Genomic DNA, 16,154 nt, shown 5'->3' with positions numbered 1-16,154 from the left:
TGTAACTAGTTTGTGTCATTGTCTGTGTATTTGGTATTTTATGCCCTGTAAAAAATAGCTGCCATTTACAAAGTACTTCTTACGTGCCCGGCACTGTGGGAAACCTCGCTGTCATTGTGTATCGTGTCCCAACAACGTTGTGAAACAGGAGTGAGTGGCAGGTGATGGTGGGACCCAACCCAGGCCCCCTTTGCTGACCAGTGCGCCTTCCCCGGTGGCCGTGAGCAATGGCCACCAAGTGTGTGACGGCCACCCGCAGGAGGACAGCTCCCTCCCACACCGTCCCCCTCAGAACCTGGCCAGTGACTGACACCCTCGAGGAAACAGAATCAGGCCAGTCTTTAGCTGAAACCACGTTCCCGTGTTATCTTTTCCCCGTCCTATCCTCCGCTTCACCTCGAGCACGCCCACCGGGCATTAAATGAACAAAAGCTGTGTTCCAGGCCCTGCTTCCAGGCAAGACGGTGATGTTAGCCCCATAGTATTTGAGGAAGCTGAAGCCAAGGGATGTCAAGGAACTGGCTTTTGACCACCAAGATAGTAAATATCAAATCAGACATTAAACATAGATGTATTTCTGGATTGAAGGATTATGTTATTAACCATTATCCCACGTGGATTTTATAGACTAAACCCTTGGTGTTTGAATTACTTGAAGACTTCCCAGGGGTACGTGGGTATGACGAGTTTGGTTTTTTATTTTTAAAGAACATCTTTATTGAGATACATTTTGCATACCATAAAATTTACCCACTTGAAGTGTTCAGTTCAGTACTTTTAAGCTATTTACAGAATTCTACAGCCATCACCACAGTCTGATTTTTGATCATTTTCATCACCCCAAAAAGAAACCCCGTGAAGATACGGATGCTTTCAAAATCAGTTTCCACTTCTGTTGCTGTTACATGACCTCCTTCCTAAAGTTGATCTGCCTGATAATTCATCTGCAGTTAGACACTCAGATGTTTTGAAATGCTCAAAAAGTACAAAAGATGAGCTCACAATTTTTGTAAATAAATTAGAAATTAGAAAATGGAAAATTAGGAAATTGGGAGGGGGGGGGAGTAGTTCCAGAACTGAAAAATACAGTAAACAAAGAACAGGAAGTGGGGTGCAGCAGCAGACGAGGCAGTTAAAGCAAGAATTGGGGAAATGGTTGATGAAAGAGAAGAAGCTACACAAATTTACAGAAACATGGAAAGTGCCTCAGTGAGAGTAAGAAACATGGACAATACGGCAAAAAGAAGAACATATGTTTATTTGAAATCCCAGATGTGCAAAAGAACAGGACAGAAGCGATATGTGGAGACACACTTGGTACCCCCGCTGCTGTGTTTATTTCTGGGGGCTCCCCGAGGCGTCCCCACACGTTTTCTGCTGCACATTCAGGATTACTCACGGTTCCACGCCAAGTGAGCCAGACGTGACCCCCACAGCAGGAGTCTCGGGAGACAAAGCCCGGACGACACAGAGATGCAAAGAAGCAGGATGTTTCTGAAAGTTACTTTTCACGTTGTTTACTGCAGTGTTTGGAACCCAGGCATCAGTTGTCCGCTATTGTTAGGTTTTGTGGAAATGAAGAAATTCTAGGGAACTGAGGAATTCATGACAATGATGCTGATGGAGGGTCTTCCTGTGAATAATGCCGAGGTGTCAGGATGTAAAGGAAGAACCCTTCAGTGTCGTTCTTAAGACTCGATATGGTGGAATAAAACAGTGCAATTAACAAGCTGACGTAACAGACATAGTTAAATAAATTCTTTTGCAAGGACCGTTAATAAAAATGACCACAGACTATGCCATAAAACAAGTGTAAATTTTTTTTTCCAAATGTTTCAATCATACGGAGCAGATTCTTTGTCCACGAGACAATTATGACAGATCACAACATCTGGGAAATTGTGTGCTTAGAAATGGGCACCTATACTTACGAATGAGCTTCGGGCCAAAGAAATCCTAAAGTAGAAACGAGAAAACATCTTGAACTAAATAATAATAAAATTATTAATAGCCATGTGTGTGAAAAATGCAACTATAATGACACCCTGGGGAAAACGCATAATCTTAATATTTTATAACAGAAGAAAACCTGAAAATTTTCAGAACTGAGCAAGTATCCATCTCAAAAAGTGAGAAAAACATGGCGAAATATTTTTTTTTTTTAGGGAGGGAGGAAACGGTAAAGATAAAATAAGAAATGAAGGAAATGGAAAATAAACATATTTTAAAAGACTACCAGAGCCACAGGTTAGCTCACTGAGAAGAAAATTGACACATACCTGCCAATGCTGATAAGAAGAACAAAAAAAAGAAACAAAAAAAGAAAAAAAAAATGACTTTAGGGGAGCCAGATGCAATGGTGGCCGCATACAGCTATGCTTCCCCACATGCCTGAAAAAAAATGCCGAACAAGACAAGACGTAGCATATGAAAACTGTGCCACAAACATAGCTAGAAGACAGAGAAACCCTAAACTTCAAATTACTGCAAGTTTAAAAAAAAAGGAAATATAAAATCGTAACAAGTCAAGTCTCAAACTTTCAACAGAAATATTATTATTATTGTTGTTTTTTGGTAAATGAGAGCAGTATTGGAAAACTGGTAGACAGAAGCCAGCCTAAACTTGGTTAAAAAAAAAAAAAAAACACTGATAGAGAAACAGACTCTAACTGTTCAGAGAAGGAGTGGAAACACGTGATTTGAATGTTTGAAAGGCGCTGATTGTGCAGGAGAAGAAGGTTAAACAGAAGGAGAGTCACGCTTTGGAGGCTGGGTGGTAGGTAAAGGGAAAAAAGAAAAAGGAACAGTTAAGATCCTGAAAGACGGAAAAATTAATTAATGGGGGTTACATAACTTCCCTGGTGGCAGTCATCTAAGATAAGGGAAAAATGTTATTAAAGAAACTGTACTTGGCGGCCCTGGCAGAAGAGGGCGCCACTGAGCTATGGACGTGTAAACCACAGCACGTTCACAGAACGAAGGCAGAACACAGAGTAGGTCTGCAAAGAAACTGAAAACAAGACTCGAAATACTTTAGTAAAGGCTCTCCACCCCCAACCAACTATAAAGCAGGAGAAAAGTGCAATATAACACTCCAGAGTGAATTAATATATTTTCAAACAAGCATTTGGGGATATGGAAACCTGCCTTCAGACAGAATTTCAACAATTAACTACTAATACAGTTGTAGGTGAAAGAAAATTCATTCAGAAATTAAGACTTAATTACATGATGTCCCAAGGGAGGGAGACTGAAGTGAAAATTTAATGAGGGATCTTGAGGTTTAAAGACAAGACAATAAAAAGAAAAAAGCTACAAAATGAACAGTGTAATAAACTCCGAAAAAGCACAAAAAAGAGAAAAAAACGATAAGAGAAAAAATTAATCGGGGGGGGGTGGAGGGTAGAGCTCAGTAGCAGAGCACGTGCTTAGCATGCACAAGTTCCTGGGTTCAGTCCCCAGCCCCTCCATCAAAATACATAAATTAATGCCTAATTACACCTCCCCCAAAAACAAAGCAAAAAAAAAAAAAAAAAGATTTTAAGTTAAAAACAATCAATGAAGTAGAGGAGATGGAGTGTCGCACGCTCAACGTACCTTCTTGCTCTAAACAAACAGAAAGCTGAGCAAAAACTATTATCTGGACTGAAGGCTCAATGTTTTTCAGAAATTTAGACTTTTCTAAGTTGACTTCCAGTTTCAGGGCAATTCCAGCCAATATCCTAGCTGTGTTTTTGTGGAAATGGAAATTTTCTTTATAGAGTCAGAATAAACCAAGACTATTCTTAAGAAGAGGGAAAAATGAATATTTATTAGTAATAAAAACTCTCAACAGATTAGGGAACTTCCCCAACCTGATATAAGGTATCTATGAAGAACTAAGGCTAAATTAATGATGAAAGTTTCAATTTTTCTTCTGTAAAACCAGGAAAAAGACAAAAATACCTGCTTAACACTTTTATTTTCTACCTGATGGAGGTGATGGCTATTGCAGTGAGGTAAAGGAACGAAGTCATAAATAATTGAAAAGGAAGCAATGAATCCATCTCTACACAGAGATGACCTAATATTTGTAGAAAATCCTCAGGTACTTACAAAACAGCTACTAAATGTAATAGTTGAATTTATTTAAAGCCATAGGTTTATTGCTAATACGCAAAAACCAGTTGCATTTTCACATATCAGAAGCAAACAATTAAAAAAAGAAATTGTGAAAGTCTGTTTACAAGCGTTAAAACCAGCATACAACGTAATGAAACACATGCGCATTTTCCTCACCGACAACCACAGTACGTTACTGGATGAAATAAGTTAAAGACCTTAAATAAATGGAAAACAAACCCGACTCATGGGCTGAAAGACTTATTCTGGCTAATATGTTAATGGTTGCCCAGTTGATCTACAGGTAGTTTCAACGCAAACTCCATCAAAAATCCAAAGAGGCGATTTTGAAGAAACTGGCAAACTAATTATAAAATCTGTGTAAAATGGAAACCTGAAAAAGCTAAACCAAGTTTGAATAAAAAGAATAAAGTTGGAGCATTTTGCCGTCTGATTTCAAGCCTTCCTATAAAGTTACAATAATCAGTACCAGTTGGCAAAATGATGGACAGGGTAATGGGACATAAAATAGAGCCACTTACATACCCATTTGATTTTTCTAATATGCCAAGGCATTTTAGTAAAGAAGGGAAAGTCTTTTAACATATTACTGAACAGCCGGATATCCTATGGGGAAAAAAACCAAGCTTCACTGCAGAAACATCTACAAAAAATTAACCTCAGAATGGATAATGGGCCTCGGTATAACGTTAAGATGATAAAACTGCTGGAAATATTTAGATTTTCAAAACGCATCATTAAGAAAAAGAGGCAGCAAGCCACCCAAAGGGCAAATATTCTGTAAATTTTAACTTAATCACCAGGAGAATGTAAATTTGCCAGACAACAGAGGAAGGTAGGAAAGCGTTTAATCTGGTTGATCCAAGAGATGCTGTGAAAGAAGGACACTGGAGAGGAAGAAAAGAAAGCATGGTGAATAGAGAGCGTTAACAATTCCTTTTTATATCTAATCGCTTTTAACGTACTGTTCACCCCTTCTAGGATGATGGAGAGCTGCTTTTACAGCCAAACAAGAAATCTAATGCCAAAAGCTCATTTTACAAGTCCTCTACACAAAAGTAAGCATGGGTTTCCCTGTAGAATTTGATTTAAAAATGTGTTTAAGAACACCTCCCCTTTGTGTCCACAATATCCAGGGTCCTGTGAGGAATTCAAAGAACATCAGACACCGGTCTTTACTCACTTACACGATGGCTAGAAATAAGCAGCTCAGGGAGGAAGACCTACGTTTACTAGCTGCAGGCCGGCTTCACATTTCCAATGGCAGCTCCAGCTACGTTTTTATGAAACACACACGCGCATAAATATTACCCCGAAAGGTCAGCAAAAACATAAAGACGTATATGATGCAGAGATGCAATTCAGAATCTTAGAACAATTTTAGAAAAGAGCATGTATTCGTAAGTCTTGGGTTCTAGTTAAATTTTGCTAAGGAATTTTTTTTTTTTTGGTCTGTTCTGTGCATATTAGACTGTAATTTTTCTTGCAACTTTTTTCACAGTTTGGCAACAGGATTCTTTTGTCCTCAGATGTGTCATTTGGATAACATGACATTATTTCTTCCTTAAATTTGACTTTGGCATCCTCCAATAATTTGGGCCCTCAGTTTTTCTCATCTTAAAAATGAAGGATTGTAACTGAAAGGCCTTGAAAGTCCTGTCTGGTTTTTCAGCTCATTCCCTGTTGTATTCTTATCTCGGTTTTTAGCAGGAAAACATTCCAGTGGTCATTTTAGAAACAGTTAATAATGAGTTGGTTAAATTTATTCTTTACTCAGAATACAGTAGTTGTTTTTACAGAACAAAGTGTGAAATTATGCCATTTACTCGTCTCTTTTTAAAGTAGTTTATAAAAGTTTTCTTGGTGAAAACTGCTAAAACTGGTAACTGCTATGGAAAGTCCATGAAATACTCATGAAATACACAAGGCTGAGACGGTAACTTGCCTTTCAAGCTCTGGTTCAACTCAGAGATTAACTTCTTAATACAAACTAGTTAAATGTGTCAAAAGAATAATGCAGCATTTAAGCCTTGAGCACAATTAATTACATTTTATTAGGTTTTGCTTTTCCTTAGGATACTGGTTTCAGAATGAGCGACATTCAAAATCTATACACAACAGTGAAAACAAGGTGGACCCATCACTGTGCTATTTACTGTTACTAATATTATTTTATTGAATCCTTACAACATTACTGTGGAAACTATAATTTTAATTTTAGTCTGTATTCATTCCTCTTATCCTAAGCACCTAGCACAGTGCTTGAAATATAGTAATCGCTCAGTAAATATTTTCTGAGAGACTGAAGGTCACAAACAGACTTTGACTAACCCTGAGATTGTTTGGAAGGTAGTGGCTTGATCAAAAGATCAGCAACGGCACCACCTTTGGGTGGGGCAGGAGGGGGATCCCCGTGTCCAGGCAGCAGGAAACAGGGCCCGTGTTCACTGGTCCCGTCAGAGGAGTCTCTGAAAGGCGGGGTTGTTGGTTTTTTAATTTGCGACCAAACCGGAGTGTGTTTCACTGCATCTGTCATGTACGTCCGTCAAAAAAGAACAGCCCTCAAAACTCTAAACACAAGAGGATCCCTTAAGATTCAAGTCCTTACGTATGTGATGATTGCATTTGCTAAGATGCTTGGGGTCCTCGCTCCACACTCATGACTTTATAACCTTGGCTACACGGGTGTGGAACAGTGGGCATCCTTCAGACTCTTCACAGGCAGATAATCAACATCTGAGACCTGGCCTCCACCATCAGTAGCTGAGTGACCATAAGCCAACGAGTTCAATTTTCTAAGCCTTAATTTATTTGTGAATCAGTAGTCTTCCTGCCCTACTGCAAAGGCCAAATTAATTTTGTTTTTGAAAAGTGTAAGATGTATGTAAGTCTACGCATTGGGGTTCTAGTGCTGTAGCAGATTGCCACACACATGGCAGCTTTAAAGTGCACTCATTTATTGTCTCAGAGTCCCACAGGTCAGAGTGCAGGCACGTCCCAGCTGGGCTCCATGCAATGGGTCCCTCAGGCTGGAATCAGAGTGTCAGCTGTCGTCCTCATCTTCCAGGGTCATCCCGATTGTTGGCAGACTCCAGCTCAGTGAAGCTGAGGGACTCGCGGGCTCTGTTTAAGGATAACAGAAGAGTGTCTGCTGCTGGTTGCTTTTTTGCCTCATTTTAGGGCTCAGCTGCTTAGATCAGACCCACTTAGGATAGTCTGCCTTTCGAGCAACTCAAGTTCAGCTGATTAGGAACCATAATTACAAACACACAAAACCATTTACTATGTAAAATTGCCATGGACACTGTCATGAGAGTGACATCCTATCATAGTCATTTGCTCTGCACACACCTGAGGGGAGGTGATTACACACAGAACGCACACCAAGGGGCAGGAATCTTGGGGGTCATTGTCGAATTCTGCCTACCACAGAAAATGATCTTGTGAAGAACTGTACCAGTTGAATATGTGGTTTTTCTCACAATGTGTGTCATGATTTAATAATTTCCTAGAGCTTACGAAGTGGTCCCTTGGGACAAGATGATACCGCCAAAACTTGATCCAGAAGAAACAACGGTGGAAAAAGCTGCTGACCTCGTCTCACAGTGTTTTACACTGAAGAGATATGAACCATCTCCAGCAATAACTCAGGTCAGCAGTGAGTAACCTTAATTACACATGCAGAGTCCCTTCTACTGTATGACGTTACAGTTTTGCAACAACGCATTTGTTACTGCACCAACCTCCAAACTGTATGTCTCGGTAGTACTTCTTTTATTGTTAAGAATTATGGAAAGAACAAAGTGAATATATGCATTTATGGAAATTTTTATGAAAATGCCATAATCATAAAAGTCATCAATGTCCTTAAATACATTAATATCTATATTGAAATTTTAAAAGTTTCATTTAAAGATTACCTTTTGCTCAAGTCATTTGCAAAGACTTGATTTAAAAAATCTAAATGTCCATCGACAGATGACTGGATAAAGAAGCTGTTGTCTATTTATACAATGGAATACTACTCAGCCATGAAAAAGAATGAAGTAATGCCATTTGCAACAACATGGATGTCCCTGGAGAATGTCGTTATAAGTCAAGAAAGCCAGAAAGAGAAAGAAAAATACCATATGATGTCATTCATATGTGGAATCTAAAAAAAAAAAAAAAGACAAATTAACTTATGTATAAAACAGAAACAGACTCACAGGCATAAAATACAGACTTATGGTTACTGGGGGGAAGGGAGTGGGAACAGGTAAACAGGAGTGCAAGATTTGCAGATACTGACTGGTGTATATAAAATAGATAAACAAGTTTATACTGTATAGCACAGGGAAATACATTCAATATATTGTAGTAGCTCTTGGTGAAAAAGAATATGAAAACAAATATATGTATATTCATTTATGACTAAAAAACTGTGCTGTACACCAGAAATTGACACAATATTGTAAACTGACTATACCTCAATAAAAAAAAAGAAATTACAGTATCTTGTTAGTTAAATATCTGAAATTCGTTTTGGTGATGATTGCAGATGGTCGGTGGACTCTGGGACAGGTTTCAAACGAGATCTTTCTTGGCCCCAGTGAAACCAGTTAACTTGTAAGTTGTATCTGCTAACCTTGTCATTATCACTAGACTTCTCACGTCTTTATCGTAAGACTCTGCTGCTCTGGCCCTGGGCTACAGAAAGGGTGGGGCTGTTCCAGGGTCCTCAGACTTCCATCCCCTGGACTGGAATGAGAACCCAAATCCAGGTCCACACTCAGCATTGCCAGCTTTCTCTTGTCTTCTCTCAGCCCTTCCTAGAATTTAGACCATTAAATACACCACAACCATTTAAAAATAGGGAGTGTTTTATAAATAATTTGAGATGAAGAATTATAATGTTGTAAAATTCATGGACTTCAATGGATTGTACATTATTTTCTGTCAACTTTTGTACCATGGAGTTTTTTTGTGTTCTATTCATGCTAGAAACAATGACTGTGTTACTAATCTTCCCACACAAGTAATTTTGTGCATTTAGTCTAAAAAACTTGGTGTTTCTGTCTTTGAAAATGTCACAATTTTGTCTCTTTTTTTGGTTCTCATTTTAACCGACCATCCAGCCATCACCTCTGTTTTTATTTTTTTAATTTATTTTTGAATATTTCCTGTATAACAGTGTGTCAGTAAAAATGTGATATAATCTGTGTATCTACTTCCCAACTTCAAAAATAAACCATTATTAACACCAGGGAAGCCCTGAAGTACATCCCTCCACACAGGTGCCTCCCTAAGGGGTCACTGTCATTCTAGACTTGATGTTTCACATTTCCATGCACCCCTTTGATCCTTAAAACATACGTGTTATTCTTAACCGAGACATGGAACTGTGTTCCGTGTTTATCAGCTCATTATAAGTGACATCAAACATATATTTATCATCCAACTTAACATTTCTATTCAGTACTGTGTGCATGAGATTCACACATGCTGGCACCTCTCAGTGTTCATTTTCCCGGATGCACCGGCTTCCGTGAATGGATATACCGCAATCGATTCATCCAGTCTCATAACTTAAATTTTTTTCTATTCCAGTTGGAAACAGTGTCCCCGTGTCTTTATGCACCCAAGTATAAAACTCTTCCTGGGTTCTATATGCACACCCTCACAGCTACAATTGCTATGTCATGAGGTGTGCACTCTATTTATGTCCTCAATGTGGTACGTCATTCTCCAGTTTTGCCAGTGGACTCAACCATCGGCAACGTGGGGTTCCCACTACCGCACATCGGGCCCAGCATGTGGAATCTTCGAATTAAAAAAAATTCCAATCTTAGACGTATGAAATTGTGCTTCATTATAATTTTAACGTACATTTACCTGGTGGCCAATAAGCATTTTTTTGGGTAAGTTATGACTTATTTGGGTGTTCATCTGTGTAACTTACCTGCTTTTATATTTTGCCCCTTTTGCAGTTAGTTTGGTGGTTTTTTATGTATTACTTGCAGAAATTCTTACGTCTCTTGTTCTGGATGGGAAGGGACAGACTGGGAGTTTGAGATTTGCAGATACTGACTGGTATACATAGAACAGATAAACAAGTTTACACTGTAGAGCACAGGGAAATACATTCAAGATGTTGTAGTAGCTCACGGTGAAAAAGAATATGAAAATGAATATATGTGTGCTCATGTATGACTGAAGCGTCGTGCTGTGCACCAGAAATTGACATGACATTGTAAACTGACTGTAACTCAATAAAAAAAATCACACAACACACACAGAAATCCTTTATTCATAATATGCATCAAAATATCTACTTCTAGTTGGTGACTTTCTCTTTTATGGTGCCCTTTGCTGAGCTGAAGTTTTGAATTTTAATATAACTGAATTCATCAACATCATCCTCTCTGTCTTGTTATTTTTGTGGAATTTTAAAAATAGATCTTCTCCCTCTCCAGAAGTAGTAAACATACTATTCCTCTTTACTTACTTTTTTCCTCTAAAAATTTCAAAACTTTGCTATGCACACTTACCTCTATAAACCACGTGAAATCCACTCTTGCTTTCGGTGTGACCCAGGGTTCCATTTCTCAGCACGGCAGGCAGTTATCCTGGTCCACTGTAATGAGCAGCCCCTTCTGAGTCATTGAATGAGTGCTTCATAGCCTATGGGTTGCAGCCCATTATTGGGGAGTCACAGTCAGCATTTTGTGAAAATTAAATAGAACAGAAAATCTAAGAATGCCTCACAGGGAACTTTAAACAGATACGTGTATTCTGCAGCAAATACTGTGGCCAGTTATGAAGAACAGCATGAGACAGACAGATAAAGCATAAGAAAAATGTAGGTGACCACAGTGAAGTTATGCCATCTTTTGTTCCCTGGAGTTTTCCCTGATTTTCTGGTTTGATGATGGCCAAATTGATCATTGCCTCAATAGGAGAGTTTTTAATCTTGCACATTTAATTTTATATTTACTTAATTCACAGTTAATTGCAGAGCAAATATGGGAGTTTTTTTAGTCTTAGCAAAATTAACACGTTTTTGACAAATTTCAATTATGGAAAAATAACATCAAAGATGACACTTTTAAAATCTTTCACACTTGTATGTATCACTTCAATAAAACCAGCATAAATTGCCCTTTAAACAAGGATTTTTTAAATTATTAGAAGGAAAAAGAACAACAAAGTGGAAACATGGAAAATTACAGTCAAGTTTAAATCCTGAATCTGAAACTGAGAATAGTGACAATGTTGAGAAAAAATACTAAGTTTCGTCAGCAAACAGATTCCATTGAGCCATATTCTAAAAGTAGCGTGTAAAATTCTTGATAAAGATTATTTAAAAAGATCATTTTGCCAAATATGTAGAATGATCTCAGTATAAATAGTAGATTCCAAAGTATAAATTGAATGGTAGTCATTTAATAAAAGATTAAAACATTCAAAAATATAAGATCCTTGTTAACCCAGCAAGCTGAAATTATTGGTAATCCTGTTCAAATGTCTGGTAAAAGAATAAAGATGTAAATTATTGACACTAACTCAATATTATGTGAGTGCTAATAAAAAAATGTCATCATCATCTTTTTATTTACGTATTGTGTGGTAGAATAGCACACAGCTCACCTGGTTTATACAGGTCCATGGCACTTACAGTTTCAGTGATTAATCATCCAATGAACTAAAGCTAAATGTCTGCGTTCTGACCCATCTCCGAGCTCCTGAGGGTTCCACACACCCTGGTGCCTTCCTCTGTCAAATGTTGCTCCCATGAGCAACAAAACCTATGTGTGAATGCTTGTAACAGCTCCATTCACAGTCTTCAAGACCTAGAAACAACCAAGCCATCTTTTACCAGGAGCCGCTGGACAGAGGCATGAGGGCACACCCATGTGGTGGAATACTAGTCAGCCGTGAAAAAGGACAGGGGCGACACCAACAATGCAGGGGCATGTTAAATGCATTTTGCTCAGTGAAAGTGGTCAGACCCCAAAGGTCATATAGTGCACGATTGCATTTCCATGACATGCTGGAAAAGGCAAAACTCCAGAGATGGAGATAGATCGGTGGCTGCCAGGATTTGGGGGAAGGGGAAGATTTGACTACAGAGAGCCTGGAAAGGAAAATGTAGGGGATGGAACAGCTCTGTACAGATCTGTGGTGGTCTTTTTATTTGTCAAACCCTTAGAACTATACACTACAGGGAACAAACTTTACTAAATGCAAAGTAAAAAAATAAATGGATGGATGGATGGATAGATAAATTGATGGATGGATAGATAGATAAATGGATGGATGGATAGATAGATAAATAGATTGGATGGATGGATAGATAGGATGGATGGATAGATAGGATGGATGGATGGATGCATAGATAACATGGATGGATGGATGGATGGATGGATGGATAGACAGATAAATAGATAGACAGATAGATAATCTACCAGGATGTTGGGAAAACCCAGGATGGAATGCAGACACGACTGACAAGTGTTTCTGTGTTACAAATGACGTAACTGTATTTAAGTGGATGGGGAGACGGGAGCGGTCCTAAATTAATTTGGACTTTCATACATTTGGAAACAGTATTTTGACCAAAAACTGTACGGCTAAAGACAAAAGGAACTATCTGCGAGCACCGTGCGCTGCTCAGTACGTGCGTTTCTCGCCAGGAAATGGCCGCAGTTGTAAAACTTCTTGCATGCATTCCAGGTTTGAGCAGAAAAGTTGACGGTCGGTAGGAGGCGGGTTTCGCACTGTCCAAGAAGGAATGCGCAAGTAAATGGGGCGGGGGGAGGCTAAGCGTGGACCCTGCGGTGCTGGATGGGTTAGGAGAGGCCCCGCCAGCTTATATTTGCAGGCAGACCTCGTTTCACTGCGCTTGGCAGATATGACGTTATTTACAGACTGAAAGTTTGCAGCCGCCCTGCCTCGAGCAAGTCTGTCGGTGCCATTTTCCCAGCAGCCCTGGCTCACTCATGTCTCTGTGTCACATCTGGGTAGTTCTCCCAGTATTCCGAACTTCCCCATTATCATCGCATTTGTACTGGTGACCCGTGATCAGCGATGCTTGATATCGCTGTTGTGACAAGTGCACAGCCCACTGAAGGCCTACACGATGGTCAGATTGCTTAGCATTGAAGTATTGTTTAATTGAGGAATGTGCTTTTCCTTAGACATGACGTTCTTGCATGCTTAATAGACCCCCCTGTTGTACACACATAACTTTTATATGCACTGGGGAACCCAAAAATTGTGACTCCCTTTACTGCGGTGTTGGCGTTATTGCCGTGGTCTGGAAGTGAACCCACAACATCTCCAAGGCACCCCTTTACGTACATACGCAGAAAGTGGATACAAATCTCTGCAGATATGTGGGTAGACACGGGTGCGTGTCTACCCACATATTCCTAGTGCTGGCCACGGAGAGCACCTGGCGTTTAAATGCCATTCCACTTAAAAAACCACGTTGAGACCCTTGGAGAAGTGGCTGGTTCCAGGGTCAGAGCAGGGAGAACACAGTCCGAAAGCCCTGAGTACCTGCAATCTTGTGAGTTTCTGCATTTCCTTGGGCCACGGTGGTGGCTTCAGCTCCGGGGCATCCCTTTGTGTGGACATACTGGCTCTCCACCCTGGAGGACCACACCGGCTGGTCAGGGAGATCCAGTCAGACGTGAGCATCCTGTGTGTCTGAGAAAGGGGGAGGTCAGCTCTGCCAAGCATCGCCTGTTTGCTCACTGCGGACCCGGCACAGAAACGCCCGGGAGGAGGCGGCTTTGAAACGGAAGCGTCAGCAAAGACGTATGTGCCTTTGGTCGCTTGCCGTCAATTTGTTCTGCGCTTGACTTTCGTTTACAGCGGTATCTTTCTCATTTCACTTTAGCTTTAGTTTTTTTTAATGCCTTTGCCAAATACGTACAAAAGTTTCAAAATTATTTGGGATCAGACTGTTGGCAAGATTTTAAAATTGCTACGAATCAGCGAGAGAAATAACGGAAATAATGTGACCCCCATGGGTCTTAAACCAAGGGGATGGATGCTAAAGGGAAACTCAAGTTTTCACCAGGGATAAACTGCGTCATTTCTGTTTTAAAATCACCGCCTTCGGGAAGCCAATTCCTGTGCGGTATCCCGGAATATTTGTTTTAATTTTAATAAGAGAAATACTGAAATAGTCTGGTGTGTAGGAACCTAATGCCAGTGACTCAGTTGCCTGTATCTTCTTTTCTCAGTGTGAGTCCGAGTTCCAGAAGCAAATACGTTCCCCTCTATACGTAAGTAATGTTTCTTAACGTCCCCAAAATGACTAGATTTACATCTAGTTGTCTTGGCTTTCAGCTCACTCATGTCTGTAATTCACTTTTTGGAACAACTTCTGCTTTCTGACCAACTTCTGGTGTCTTCCTAGCGTGGTACCTGCTGAAGGTCAGGAGTTCCATCAAAGATTTGTTAAAAGATTTTGGTGAATGAAGGAAAGGGGGAGCGTATTTTCAGTTTTCCCAAATTGGTTATTTTATGAAATGAAGTACCTTGGGTGCGACTAACCCTGGGTGTTGTCAACCAGAAAGACTTATTTTTGATGTGGAAATGGGGCCGCCTGCTTTTCTAAATTTAAGTCTGGCTGTCCATGGATGGCAGAGATATGAATCTCCCACCACGTGGGGTCTTCTTGGCCATAAATAGAAGGAAAGAACTTGTTTTAGTCTGTTGGCTGCTACAAGAAATGTCACAGACCGGGCGAGTTACAAGCCACGGACGTGTCTGTGTCACGGCTCTGGAGGCTGGAAGTCCCAGACGTCCGGGTGACGGGGCTCTTCTGGGTCACAGTGATGGAGCGGGGAGCTCTGTGGGGTCTCTTTTGTAAGAGCTCTAATTCCTTTCCTGAGGGCTCCCCCCTCATGACCTAAGCACCTCCCACCTCCAGCTACCGTCACCTTTGGGCATCAGGATTTCAACCCGGGGGGGTGGACACAAACAATCAGATCATGGTACCTTGGAAGGAAGCAAGCCAGGAAAGGGGGGGGATCCGGGCCCTTCATCCTTGCCCCGCATCATGCCCGGCTCTCTGCTCCACTGCGGAGCAGACGCCTCGTTCTCCTAGTGGCCCCAGAAGGACCTCAAGGACACCCCCTGACTGGTGTCCCCTAAGCGGACCCTCTCTCTGGATCCAGAGCCGCATCACTGGTTGCCCAGCATCCCCGGCACCTGCCAGGTTCCCAGCTCCACAGGAGGCCCCTTGGCCCTGGGAGAGACCCGTCCCCGCCTGGCCCCAGGCCGCCTCCCCATCCCAGAGGAGGACTTGTCTCAGGGCTGCAGGACAGCGGCCTCTCTGCTCAGAATCTCAAACCAGCTGTCCCTCTCACTCTGGCTCAAACGTTAGATCAGCTGTTACTCTGAAAAATCTGAAGTCTACCTCCTTTTTGTTCCAGCATCGTGGTTCATTTTTTATGTATTGATCTATTTTGGCAAGATTTCCTCTGTAAGTTAGGATATGTTCATCTATTTTTTTTTTCTGTTTGTTCTAACCCCCCCCCACCACACACACATCTTTTCTTTTCATCCTGACAGTGGCTGTGTGCAGTCTACAGATGCCGATGACCTTGACAACCCCTGGGGCGACATCACGTCCCTCGCCAAGCCCCGGAGCTCGGAAATTCTCCGCACAACAGCGAGTCGGTGAGTTGCTCTTACGGTGACTCCCCTTTATTCTTAGGGGGGAAATGCGGCGACCGGCTTTGCTAAGCAGGAAGGAATCAGCAGAGTCCTCATGCTGAGCTGGGTCGGGATGGAAGCTGCCCGTCCTCTGTAAGAGCTGGAGTTGGTCACAGAGGAGGTGGCAGCTTCCAGCATTAGCCTGGGCCTCTGCAGCGTGACATTCTGTGTTTACCAGTGGAGACCCCGAGGCTGGGAAGTCACTGCCCAGGATTCGCAATGGCCCATGACCGCAAGCTGCAGTCCTGGGTTCTCGTCCTTAAACCACTGGGAATTTGATACCATCGATTTCTGCAATGACTGAAAAGCTCTCAGGA

General features: G+C 41.1%; 1 protein-coding gene across 1 annotated transcript in view; it reads left to right on the top strand.

Moving 5' to 3' along the window:
- The window catches only part of SPMIP7 (sperm microtubule inner protein 7), a 35,118-nt gene that overhangs the window by 6,374 nt on the left and 12,590 nt on the right, over positions 1-16,154 (top strand). Inside the window, exons 3-7 of the mRNA XM_031444993.2 lie at positions 5,104-5,180; positions 7,635-7,773; positions 8,663-8,730; positions 14,358-14,399; positions 15,694-15,801. Coding sequence (XP_031300853.2) covers positions 5,104-5,180; positions 7,635-7,773; positions 8,663-8,730; positions 14,358-14,399; positions 15,694-15,801 — 434 coding nt within the window. The remainder of the gene's footprint in view (positions 1-5,103; positions 5,181-7,634; positions 7,774-8,662; positions 8,731-14,357; positions 14,400-15,693; positions 15,802-16,154) is intronic.

This window comes from Camelus dromedarius, chromosome 35, assembly GCF_036321535.1.
Source record: "Camelus dromedarius isolate mCamDro1 chromosome 35, mCamDro1.pat, whole genome shotgun sequence".
In the NCBI taxonomy this organism is placed as follows: Eukaryota; Metazoa; Chordata; class Mammalia; order Artiodactyla; family Camelidae; genus Camelus; species Camelus dromedarius.
Note: the sequence above shows the minus strand (reverse complement) of the source record. Positions and strands in the feature narration are given on the sequence as shown.